General features: G+C 36.7%; 1 protein-coding gene across 1 annotated transcript in view; it reads left to right on the top strand.

Moving 5' to 3' along the window:
• The window catches only part of SUCLG2 (succinate-CoA ligase GDP-forming subunit beta), a 318,113-nt gene that overhangs the window by 82,967 nt on the left and 221,548 nt on the right, over positions 1–13,598 (top strand). The window contains exon 2 of the mRNA XM_077128756.1: positions 339–480. Coding sequence (XP_076984871.1) covers positions 339–480 — 142 coding nt within the window. The remainder of the gene's footprint in view (positions 1–338; positions 481–13,598) is intronic.

Raw genomic sequence — 13,598 nt, forward strand, 5'->3', positions numbered from 1 at the left:
TCCCCAGTGGTGACATCTTATCTAGATGAAGTGCAGTATCCAGACCAGGAAATTGACACTGTTACGTTGTGTCACCCATACTACAGGCTTATTCAGTTTTCGTCATTTTTTAAATCATGCATTCCTGTGTGTGTGTAGTTGTCTTTGGCATTTTTAAATGGCCTTAAAAAAAAAAAAAAGAAGCATAAAGAATATATATTATTTGCTTTTCCTATTTTACCTTTCCAATATCCAAGTTACTGATTGCCATTTGAGGGTACCTGTAAGACTGCTCATATAGGACTATTAATTTTTCTGTTATTAATAAGTGCCATTCCCTTTTCCTCCAATTTCTTTAGGCAGTTCAGTTAACCTCTAGAAGATGGCTGAATCTGCAGGAATACCAGAGCAAGAAACTGATGTTTGACAACGGAGTGAAAGTTCAAAGATTCTTTGTGGCAGACACTGCAAATGAAGCTCTCGAGGCTGCTAAAAGACTAAGTAAGCTAATTAATAAGAGGTGAAATATGATATTCACAAATGAGTGAATTCACATGTAGTAGTTTCCCACTAGTTAAATGGCTTTGTTGTGGGTTATACTAACAGATACAGTAGAAAACGTTGAATTGAAAAAGCAAAAACAGCCCAGCAAGGACAGCTTTGTTCTTGTACTTGTGATACCAGCATATTGGATGTCACTCCATGGTCATTCTTCTGAGCTTGTTGAATTACCATTTAATACAGTTTTCTCTGTGGCTCAGTAGCTGGGACTAATGTGGCTGATAGGGGTTGAGTGTCAAAGAGAAGCCCATTGAGGGAAAACTTAGGCAGGAGTCTTGGCACTCTTCTCAAAGCCTCTCAGAACGTGATGAGAGTTCCCGCTGAGTGACTGGAAGATAATGAATAGAAGAGCTTGCATTTTGAAGTCATACTGACTTTGGTTCACTGTTTTGCCTTTCCTTTTGTCAGCTTTGTAACTTTGCATAAGTGCCTTCTCCTTTCAGCACCCCAGTTTCCTTCTCTATAGATCAGGACTAATAGTGCTTATTTCCCAATGCTGTTCTGTGTCCTTAAGAGAGATAGTACTTGTCAGCTACCTGTTGTATGGTAGAAAATCTAACCAATTTCCCTGAGTATAGATTGTGGACTTAGGAATTGGGTCCTGCGGTCTATTTTTCTGTCAGCAATATACAGACTGTTATTGTCAGTCTGGATCAGTTCTGTCCAATAGAAATGTAATGTAAGCCACAGACTTTTTTTTTTTTTTTTTTCCAAAATCACCCTTGTGTTGTTCAGGCGTTCCCTCCTGTCTGGAGCTCCCTTGTGTCCTGAGAAGATTGGAGGTGGTTTGTGGATCCAGGTTGCAACATGTTGGTGCATCTTTTTTTGTGTGTGTGTGTGAAATGTAATGTGCAGAAAAATGATAAATTTTAAAGTACAGTCTAGCAAGTAGTTAGCAAATTTCAAAGTATGGTATGGATCACAGTTCCACAATTTCTAGTATTTCCTTCTAGCTGCTCTAATATATCAGAGATAATAAGAAATATCAAGATATGATTCAGTAGTCACAATCATTTGTTAAATCCTATCTTCTCTGTTGCAACTCCTTCCTCTCATTTGATCTTTTTCCCAATATACAGGCATATTTGGGCAATGACCATTCTAACTTCTTCATGTTGAAAAGAGATATCGACATTATGTGGTAGGGAGATGCAACTAGTTGATGTTTGTGGAGAGACCAGTGCCTCTTGGTTTCAGGGCTCATCTGGCCTAGAAACAATTTGGAACTTTGAGTTTCTGAAAAATAAACTTAGTGACTGAAACTTTTGTTGAGACTTAGATAGAGATCTGGGTGTTCTTTAGGGTTTTCAGGATTGCTATTTGTTGGGGCTTGGCATATCATAGTAAATAGCAATAACTAGCTGAAACTTACATAAGAGTAGCCTCCAGAGTAGCTTTTCATCTTTATTTGAAATCTCTTAGCCACTGATACCTTATTTTGTTGCATTTCTTTTCCTCCTTTTGTTTACATAGGCACTGCTGATCCCCTGATTCCAGGGCCAGGCTCATCCCCGAGAGTCGTGTCCCACAATGCCAGGGATATTTAAACACCTCTGAAAGTCATGTCCCATGTAGGTGGAGAGTAATGAGTTTACTTGCAGCTTTCAGCGAGAGGGAAGCCATATCTGAGGAACAAAAGAGGTTCTCTGGAAGTGACTCTTAGGCATAGTTATAGGTAGGCTTTAGCTTTCCCATTACAGAAAAAAGTTTCATAAGAGCAAGCCTCAAAATCAAGGCTTGGCCTATTAATTTGGGAGTCCCTAATTTAGAGAAAGTATCAGGGATTTCTCAAGTGGGGAAGTTGAATAGTTCTATTTTTTCTCCAGTTTCTCAGGGACCTTGCATTACTTTTTAATTATCTGCCCAATATACTCTGGAATGTATCAGGGTATAACATTAAGCTATACAGAATTACAAGATCTCATTTTCAATTCTAGGCTCCATGTGCTAGGTTGTTTAAATGAACTGGCCAGCATATTAAGTTACATTGTGTGCTATAAAAAATTTATGTTTTGGCCAAAATGAACATTTCTTCCTTTGGTCTCGTATAGTAGATAAAGTTCTAAGATACAGACAATAATGTCATTTATCCTGTATTTTGATTTACCTTCGCCCCTACCAGATTGTCTTTTTTCTTATCTCTAATTGAAGTCTTATCTTTTTTGTGGCTTCTTTAATAGCTGCTATATGGAGCAATGCTGACTTTCAGAGCTGCAGAACTCTAACTCTGAATCTTAGGTGTCACATGTAAATACACATGTCAATCCTTCCATTGTCCAGATCTGTGCTGGACAATGAAAATACCTGGTTAGACACATAGAGCACAACATTTCAGCATTTAGAAATAAGACATAAAACTTAGTAGTAAACATGCCTGCTGGAAGAGTTTACAATTTAGGCCCCAATTTTCCCCTAAGTTTTCTCTAAAAGAGACTATACAATCCTTGTCCTTTTGTTTCTGGCTTATTTTGCTCAACATAATGTCCTCAAGTTTCATTCACCTCATTGCATGCCTCATGACTTTGTTCCTTTCTGTTAGCCTCACAACATTCCAAAGTATGCACATACCACAGCTGGCCTTCTGCTTCTTAGTTGATGTACCCTTTGGCCACCTGCATTCAATGGGCATCACAGATAATGTCACCATAAACATCAGTGTGCAAATGTCCATTTGAGAGCCTGTTTTCAGTTCTTCTGAGTATATTCCCAGTAATGGGATTGCCTAATTATATGGCGACCCTATATTTAGCCTCGTGTGGATCCTCTCACAGGTAGATTTTTAAATTTTCTAATAGTTACATTAACAAATGCCAAAAGAAACAGGTGGAATTAACTGTAGTAGTATTTTATTTACCCTCTTATATCAAAACTATTATCATCGCCATATGTAACTAATATTTAAAATAGCGGGCTATTTACATTCTGTTTTTGGTCCTCAGTCTTTGCAAATCCAGTTTGTATTTTATACTTCCAGCACATCTTGATTCTGATGAGCCACATTCCAGGTGCTCAGTAGCCACTTGTGGCTAGTGGCTGTCATGGTGGACAGCGCAGATCTGGACATTAGAAGGATTTACATGCATATTCTTCACCTGCAACCTTGGAACCTATTTTTTTACCACCAAAGATAAAGAATAGAGCATCTCCTAGCCTTCTTCACCCAGGCAGCAGGAGCAATGTTTAAAGTGCGGTATAGGTACTGGCAATTTTCTATTCTCTTTTAAGAGTAGCTATTTAGATATTTCAGCCTGTAACTTGTTCTTTTATCTCCTTTTCAAAGTTTTCCCAGATGCTAATACACCAGATCTTTTCTGTGTTCTGTTAGTTGAAATGTATATTTATCTTTCTTAACAAATATTTATCGTCAGCTAAGTATTAAGCACCGTGTGGGTACAGCTGTGAAAGGAGATATGCCCTTTTTCTTCTTTGAACTTACACTGTAGAAGGACATTAATTCATAATTACTTTGCAGATAGTGAATGTAGACATTAAGAACCACTTATATTTTAAGGAATGATAATCTATCAAAATTGGTTTTTATGGTGAAAAAAATAGTAAATTAGGTATAAACCTGGATGAGAGCTCCTTGGTGAGCTGTGGTAATAGACCAACACAAAGTTAGCATTCCAACCTTTCACAAGAAAGATCATTTTTGTTTTATGTTCTTGTGGTTTGGGGATTGGGAAATAAGAACAAAGAAATGAGGGTTCAAGTTGGTCTTTGATTTTCATTTTCCCCATTCTTCTCTTAAATGCTGTGAAGACTAGTATCCCAGGTGTATCCTTTTTAAGGGAATTCTGGAAGCAGGTGATTTCCCCCTTAGGCATAGCACAGCTATGAGGATTTATCATTCAGATTTCCATGGAGATTTGGGCTTCCTGAATTAATTGTATTCTTAGTCATGTGTTTGTTTTGTAAGTATTTATTTAGCCATCGCTTTATGGTGGGGGCTATGCACCATACCTATGAGACAGATTTTTGCTCAGGAGGAATTAGCAAAGTGGAATTTACATGCTAGTGTCTGAGTGGAGGAAGGAAAGAGTCAAACATTCAAGTTTAAATGAAATAAATTAAATTTTGACATTAAAAAATTGAAATGAAAAAGACAATTTTGGTTACTGGGGAGTGGTCTCAACAAAGTTAAACTGAGTAAAGATATTAAAATGCCTTGGCTTTGTGTGCCTGTGCCTGTGTATACAGGTAATGCTTCTTTAGATGGTGTGGCCAAGGGAGCCTCTCTAAACCTGCTTAGTGCTAAAAGGGATTTTAGAGACTTAATCTGACCATCTCATTTGGTGAATGAATTAGCAGTCCTTCCCTTATTCAATGAGTCATTTTTGTAGAAGGCAGATCTCTGGTTTCCATTGTTGGATAGCAGTTTTGTTCAGAGGGGAAATTTATAGTATTGGAAGAGGGTATCATACCAAGTCCATTAAGTTAAAAATGAAATGAGCTGATAGTGTCACTGAGATTGCCTGAAGAGAACAAAACAAGATTAATTTGGCAAAACTTCAGTGTTTACATTCTTGTTCCTGGAAGAACCAAGAGCATAATTGAAGTTTTACCAGATGGATTTGAGGTTAATGTTTAAGCTGAATTACACATGCATCTTCCAGACTGTCCTGGAAATGGGAACTCCACTTGAATTGTGATGTTGTAATGGACAAAAACTTCACCGCAGGATAATGCGCCTGACGTGCCGTAAGTGCTATATAAGATTTTATTGATATCATGATCATCACCATCAGTGGCATGTAATTCCAGATGGTTCACTGCCATCATGATTCAAATTCACAGACACATTGGAGATGTATGATAATCAGTATCCTGTCAATCATATGTTAGGAGAGGTCTATTTTAATTTGAAGAATTTGTAAATGATTGAGACATAATGGCTTACCCTTCTATATTATTCATGTTTGGTTGTATTTTTAATAAAATGACATTTTATCACATATTTTCAAAATAAATGTTACTATTAGCTGGGCCTATGATATCTAGTATAATTTATGTCGGTTAACCCATAAATGTGCTTCTTTGTATTTGAATCTCATTCTTGGTTCTTTGTTCGCCATGTATTCATGGGTGTCCTGGGCTTTCCTTGCCCAAATGGAACTTGTCGTTTCTTGTTTGTGCCAAACCTTTTCATCTTCCTCTTATCTCCCTTTAGTCGTGCAGCTGAGATACTTCCAGCGCATCTTTAACACCTCATGTGTCTCTCATATTTAATCAGTTGTCAGATTCTGCCATTTATAGCATAGCATTGTCATTTCACAAGCAGGGAAGCAGGCAAGAGGAGGTTAAAAAACTTAGCAAGTTGTACAGATGATAAACAACAAAGATGGGATTTGAACTCAGCTAGATTAGATTTAATCTGTTCCCCAAGCTTTTTTCTTCTTTGCTAACTTGATGATGATATTCTTGGGAGAATTTTATGTGTGGGTCAGCACTTTTATGTGGAAAATGCATATTAATAAAATTAGAAGATTGAGTTAAAATTAGATGTCTCAGGTTCCTCAGAGCAATTTATAGAAGCTGTAATCTGCAGATACTTCCTTAATGATTCATTTTGTTGTATCTCTTAGAGCAGTAGAACATTTTGCCATATAGTTATAGAAACCTTGTTAGCTTGAACATTTTTTAAAATGGGTAATGCAAACCTTCTGTTTCTGAAGCAGTTCTTAATGATAAAATGCTGAGTGAGATCCTCATTCTCTTTTTTTTGCACAGAAAATGGGCTTATGTCTGATGGAGAGACTAAATTTGGTTTGGTGAATTAAGTTTTTAATATGTGGATAATATATTTCTACAGCAGTTTGCACAAGCTACCTTTTGTAATCAAGCTTTAAGGAAGGAACTGTTGTTTCCTTTGCCTACAGTTGTCTCTGGATGTGTATTAATTATATTCTTCTATGGATTTAAATTAAGTTATTAAATCAGATAATTATGGAGCACCTACTCTGTGCTTATCTTTATGTTACCTTTTCAGTTGTCTTTAAAGATTAATGAAAGAATGTGCCTCACCTGACTGAACAGGCTGGTCTTAGAAGAATGTTTCCATATGAACATAGATGATACTTAAGTAGGATCGCTGCCTTTTAATTTTGGAAATCTCCACAATTTGTTAATTATTCCATTTATGTTGACATGAAAATTGCAACATTTGATTAAGCAAGAAGATTGTATTTCAGTTTTATTTTTTGCCAGGAAAGAAAATTGAAATATGAATGGCTAAATTAATCTTCTCTGAGCTAATGACATGCATTTTAAAATGGTGATAAGGAGCTTTCATTGAATTTGGCTAGCTTCAGATTGCTTTGAGCTACAACCTGTTTCCTTCCGTCAATATGATAACTTATTCTTTTTGTTATATATAATCACTTCCTAAAGCCTAGTGAATTACTTATACCATTAAGAAATTGTATTTTATGTCAAAAAGGGAACTGCTTCTCATTGAATACTGATTGGCATGTGGTATTAGTCCTATAAGCAATTAAATACATGGCAAGCCTCCTTGATTATTGTGGCTTTGTTGTATCACATTGTGTGGTTAGGATCTGGGAACTTATATCCTTTGTATTAAGGTGATGGTCATCATTGTCCAATAATGTCTAATAATGACAGTCAATGATAACATTGACTTTTGTGTAGTAAATCTTCATCTTACCAGTATTATCAACTGCCCATTATTTTGAATTTAGAGTCAGTAATGAAAAGAATAAAGGATAATGGCAAATTCTGTCTCTCAGAGGTGAAATCAGTGCCAGCTTTCTAGGAATAACAGTGGTTTCCTCACCACATGAATGGTTCTTTGTGGTGTGACTTGACCCTTTCTCAGTTTCTGAGCTTGATTCTCAAGCCTTCTTGGTGATTATGTGAGCCATCAGCATCTTTTCTGTAATTTATTTTATGCTTATTTTTGCTGAAGTTAATATCTCTTGCTTGCAGCTAAGAACCCTGACACATCCAGATAGAAGGTGCTTAGGCAAAGTAAGTGCTCAATAAATGTTTTTCCAGAAAATTTCACTTGCTAGTATTCACTTGAAAATGCTATTTAGAGGAACAACTGAATTGAAGTTAATACTTTTCCCTGACCATATCAATAAAAAGGATCCCATTGAACAAACCGTAGCCTTTTGTATCTATTTTTGCATGAAAATCTACCTACCCCTATTCTTGTTTGAAATGTTTTTTTTTCTTCCTGCGTCTAAATATATAAATGATTTTTTTCTGGTTGTCTCCTTAGAATTTCTTTGTGTTAAAATGTCTTTTACCTAATTGTCTTGTGCTGTTCCCTAGATAAAAGCAATAGGAGACCAACAGAAAGCAGAGAGAGATCAGGCAGGTTGTGGGCAGGCAGGCTTCATAGAAGTTCAGATGTAGCTTGTTTTGTTTCCTTAGAAACGGATGACAAAAGAAAGGCAGTGCCTCAACTTGAATTTTGGTAGCATAATAAACCAAGGACTAAATCTTTTTTTTCACTTTTTAACCAGTAAAAACACTAGTAGTAACATTTAACCTTTGGGCCCTTGTCGCGTGTCTGACATTGTTCTGAACCTTTTCCAGATATTATCTCACGTAATCCTCATTGACACCAAAGGGAAAGGCTTTCCTTTATAGGGCGCTGGTTCAGAATCTTCAGATCTCTGCATTTCCCTGCTTGTGTATCCACGGCAACTAACATAATTTCATTTTCTGTCTTTTCAATGTCGTTAATGGAGTCATTTTATTAACTTGTTTTTTAAAGCTGCCTCATTGTGAACGAGCAAGAAAATAATGTTGTTACATGGCCTCAGTTTCTAGGACTTTCCTGGGAATTCTTTTTCCCTGGAATCTTTGGCTTATCCCAATGTCTGATTTGGTATTTCTAAATATCCTGAGGGCATGTGATGGGGTTGTAAATGCAGGAAGACATAATCTGGGGTAAATGGGCAAAGGAACTAGCTCCTTACCTTCTGAATTATTTTTTTTTCTTACATCAGTTAATATCCTTGTATATAGGAAATGTACATGGACGTAGTGTGCATTTAGGGAGTATAATGTGTGCAGTCTGCTCACAAATGTTCAGAAAACAGATAGCTGGATGATAGACTGTGTGTGTGTGATAGAATATGTCAAACGGCAAAATGGTAAAATTGATGAATTGGTAACTCTGGGGATGGGAAGACTGTGGATGGTATGTTGGGGTTCTCTGTATGGAGTTTGTGTATTAATTTTTAAGGCAATTTTATTGATATATATCCCTGCCCCAACCAATCTACCCAAAGTATACAATCAGTGCCTCACATTATCATCACATAGTTGTGCATTCATCACCATGATCAATTTTAGAACATTTTCTTTACAGTCCATAATTTGCAATATGTACATTTTCCCCCATAGATCCCTCTTTACTAATTCCTTGTAACAGTGTCATATATTTGTTCTAGTTCATGAAAGAACCTTTTTTATATTTGTACCATTAATCTCAGATATTGTCCACCACAAGATTCACTGTGTTACTCATTTCCATGTAATTTCCAGCTTTCCTTCTGGTGACATACATGACTCAAAACTTCCCCTTTCCACTGCATTCACCCATAATTCAGCACTGTTAATTATACTAACTATAATGTGTTAGTGCCACCTTTATCCATTTCCAGACGTTAAAGTTAGACCTGGTTAAAAATTCTGCACATATTAAACCACTGCTCCCCATGCTCTAGTCTCATTCTATATCCTTGTAGCCTATATTCTAAATTTTATGTCTGTGAGTTTGCATATTATAATTAGTTCATATTAGTGAGTTCATACAATATTTGCCCTTTGTGTCTGATTTATTTCATGCAACATAATGTCCTCAAGATTCATCCATGTTCCCTATCCTTTATCATTTCTTCCTATTGCTGAATAATATTCCGTTGTATGTATATACCACATTTTGTTTATCCCATCATCTGTTGATGGACATTTGGGTTATTTCCATCGTTTGGCAAATGTGAATAGTGCTGCTATAAACATTGGTATGCAAGTACCTGTTAATGTCCTGGCTTTCAGATCTTCTGGGTGTACCAAATAGAGGGATGGCCGGGTCCTAAGGCAGCTCTATACTTAGCTTCTTGAGGAATTGCCAAACCACCCGTCATAGCGGTTGTAGCATTTTTACATTCCCACCAGCAGTGAATAAATGTTCCTATTCCTTCACAGTCTTTCCAACATTTGTACTTCCCTGTTTGTTTAGTAGTGGCCATTCTAGTACATGTGAAATGATATTTCACTGTAGTTTTGATTCATATTTCCCTAATAGCTAATGAAGCTGAGTATCTTTTCATATGCTTTGGTATGCCATTGGCATTTACTCCTCGGAAAAGTGTCTTTTGCCATTTTAAATTGGGTTGTCTTTTATTGTGTAGTTGTAGGATTTTTTAAATATATTCTAGACATCAAATCCTTATTGGATATGTGGTTTCTAAATATTTTTTCCTATTGAGTTGGCTCTCTTTTCATCCTTTTGACAAAGTCCTTTGAAGCACAGAAGTATTCAGTTTTGAGGAGTTCCCATTTATCTATTTTTTTGTCCCTTTGCTTATGATTCGTGTGTGAGGTCTAAGAAACTAATGCCTAATGCTAGATCTTAAAGATTTCCCCTTATTTTCTTCTAGGAGTTTTACGGTACTGGTGCTTATATTTAGGGAGAGTTTTCTTGTTAATGAACTCTCCCAGTTTCTGTTTATCTGCGAATATTTAAAACTCCTCCTCAGTTTTGAAGGGCATCTTTGTTGGATAGAGAATTCTTTGCTAGCAGTTTTTTTTTTTTTTTTGTCAATATCTTAAATACATCGTACCATTGCCTTCTTGTCTCTGTGATGTCTGATGTGAAATCGGTATTTCTGATTTGGCTTCACTTATATCTGGCGAAATGCGTTTCTCTTGCTGCTTTCAGAATTTCTTTCTCTTTAGCATTTGACATGTGGGTCTATTTGGATTTACTCTGTTGCAGTAGGTTGAATTTATTAGATTTGCATATTTATGTCATTCTTAAGGGTTGGGAAATTTTCCTTAAATATTCTTTCTGGCCCTTTTCCCTTCTCCTGTCCTCTGGGACATCTATGATGTGTATCCAAAATGATGTTTTGTGCACTTCATTTTGGCAGTCATTTCCCTGAGACCCTGCTCAAATTTTTCTGTTTTTTTCTTCGTTTTTTCTTTTGTCTATTCACATATGGCTTCTCTGTCTTCTAGCTCACTGATTCTTTCTTCTCATTCTTCAAATATGCTGTTGGTTGTCTCCGGTGTATATATATATTTATATCAAAATGTATATATATATTATATATATATATATTTTTTTTCACATGGGCAGGCACCGGGAATTGAACCCAAGTCTCTAGCATGGCAGGCGAGAATTTTACCTGCTGAGCTACCTTCGCACCGTCCTCTAGTATATTTTTAATTTCATCTAAAGTGTTTTTTATATTTCCATAATGTTTGTTATTTATGTATACATTCTTTCAAATTCTTCTTTATGCTCGCCTAAGTGTCTTTTTTTTTTTTTCGTGGGCTGGTACTGGGAATCGAACCCGGGACTCCAGCATGGCAAGCGAGAACTCTGCCTGCTGAGCCACCGTGGCCTGCCCTCCTAGTGTCTTCTTAATATCCTTTATCTCCTATGCATATTTTCCCTCATTTTATTGACTTGACTTAGAAGATTTGTTTGACTATCTCTTTTTAGTTATTCTAAATTCTGTGTCTCTTCTGTCTTTTTAACTTTAACTTGTTCCTTTGACTGGGCCATTTCTTTCTGTGTTTTAGTGTGCCTTGCTAATTTTTTGCTGATATCTGGTTATCTGATTATCTTGATGGGTCTTTTTTGAAGAATTGTTTCACTCTCCTGCCAGGGATTTCATTGTTGCTTAGATTTTTATTTGGTCATTGCTTTTACATTGCATCATCAATATTTCTCAGCCTGTCTGAGGGGTGTAGACCAGCTCTGCTGGGCCTGGGTTAGGTCTGGAGTGGCTCTAAAAAATCCTGCATTTTTCCCCTGTACTTTTCAGCCTGACCAGCAAATGTTACCTGCTGCTTCCTTATCCATTCTTAAATGCTGTTTAACTGGCAGAGCCCAGCAGCATCTGACCAGGTAGGGCAGAAACTGGGGAAATCTGTGTTCTCATTTTGCTGCCCAATATCAGGCTCAGCGTTTGGCTGTATCCTTCTCTTTACTTGGGCTATAGGGCTCCTGCTGCTGCTTCCCTCAAGGGTGGGGATGGGCACCAGGAACCGTGGCTGGAAATCTGCCCAAGTTTTCTCACTTGCTTCGTCCCACACTGACCTAGGCGCTGAAATATCCTCCCCAGTCTCCCAGGTCCCAAACAGTTGATTCAGTCAGTTTCTGCCTGGCTACCTGCTGCTTTTAGGAAAGAAGTAGATTTTGACATTCCCTCCCTGAACCTCCATTTTGGGAGCTCCTCCTTGGGGCTGTTTTGTCTCGTGCTCTCCCCAGCACTCGTGTCCTGCCATGGGTCTCTGTGGGCTTGGGTCTCTGTGTCTGGATATGGGTGTGGATGTGTCTCATTGCTGTGAGAAATTTTATAGTCTGTGTCCCTGGTGGGAAGTGGGAGAGATCTTGGCCATTGCCTCTGGGCACTTCCCAAATCAATTTCTTAAAAAAAATTTCATTGTAGTAACAAATGTACAGCACACAATTTCCCATTTTATCCACATTCATGTGTAGAATTCAGTAGTATTAATAACATTCATTATATTATGGTACAATCACTGATAATCTGTTCTCTCTACTTTTTTATCACCTTAAAACTACCCACCAGTTAAGCTATAACTTCCTCTTCATGCCCTGTCCCCTTGGCCCCTATGAATGTGCTCCATGGGTATTTCATATAAATGAGATCCTGCAATGTTTTTCTTTTTGCATCTGGCTTATTTCATTGAATATGACATCTTCAAGGATTATCATGTTGTAGCATACATGGCAAGTTGATTCCTTCTTATAGCTGAATAATGTTGTCTTGTATGTATATAGCACGTTTGGTTAACCATTCATCCATTGATGAGCACTTGGGTTGCTTCCATCTTTTGGCTACTGTAAATAATGCTGCTATGAACATTGGTGTACAAATACATGTTCTGGTTTCTGCTTTCAAATCTTTTGGCTATAGTCCAAGAATTACCAACTTTCAGAGGAGCTGTCATACTGATTTCTGTAGTAGCTGTACCATTCTACAATGCCACCAGCAACATATAAGGGTTAATAATTCTCCATATTTCCACCAACATTCATTATTTTCTGATTTTTAGATAATTGCCATCCTAGTAAGCATGAAATGATATCTGGTCTATATGTCTATCATTATGTCAGTACCACACTCTTGATTTCTGTGGATTTGTAGTAAGTTTTGAAATCAGGAAATGTGACACTTCCAACATTCTTCTTCCTTTGCAAAATTCATTTGGTTATTTGAGGCCCCTTGCAGTTCCATTTGAATTTGAGGATGGTCTTTTCCATTTTTTCAAAAAGGCTGTTGGGATTTTGATAGGGTTTGCATTGAAGCTGTAGATAGCTTTGAGAAGTATTGATATTTCAATGAGTATTGATATTTCAATGATTTAAATCTTCCTATTCCTGAACACGGGATGTCTTGCTGTTTATTTAGCTCTTCTTTTATTTCTTTCCATACTGTTTTGTAGTTTTCAGTGTATACGTCCTTCACCTCCTTAAGTTTTTTATTCCTACATGTTTTATTCTTTTACAAAGTATTGTGAAAAAAGGATTGTTTGTTTAATTTCAAAATTCATTGGTCTTTTTAGAGAAAATGTAAGCATAAAAAGATAAATTTCATCTGATTATCAAAGGAATATGCTTATTATTGTGATCTTGAAAAATATAGTAAAGTACAAAGAAGACATAAAACGTTCTCTAATTCCATTACCCAGAGGTAACCAATATTAACATAAATATATATCCCTCCATTTTTCCTGCATTCATTCATTTATATATGCAGCAGTGTTAATTTCTGTATACATAGTTACTTAAATATGAGTGAGAGACTTTGTTTATAAAT

Source organism: Tamandua tetradactyla, chromosome 15 (genome assembly GCF_023851605.1).
Source record: "Tamandua tetradactyla isolate mTamTet1 chromosome 15, mTamTet1.pri, whole genome shotgun sequence".
In the NCBI taxonomy this organism is placed as follows: Eukaryota; Metazoa; Chordata; class Mammalia; order Pilosa; family Myrmecophagidae; genus Tamandua; species Tamandua tetradactyla.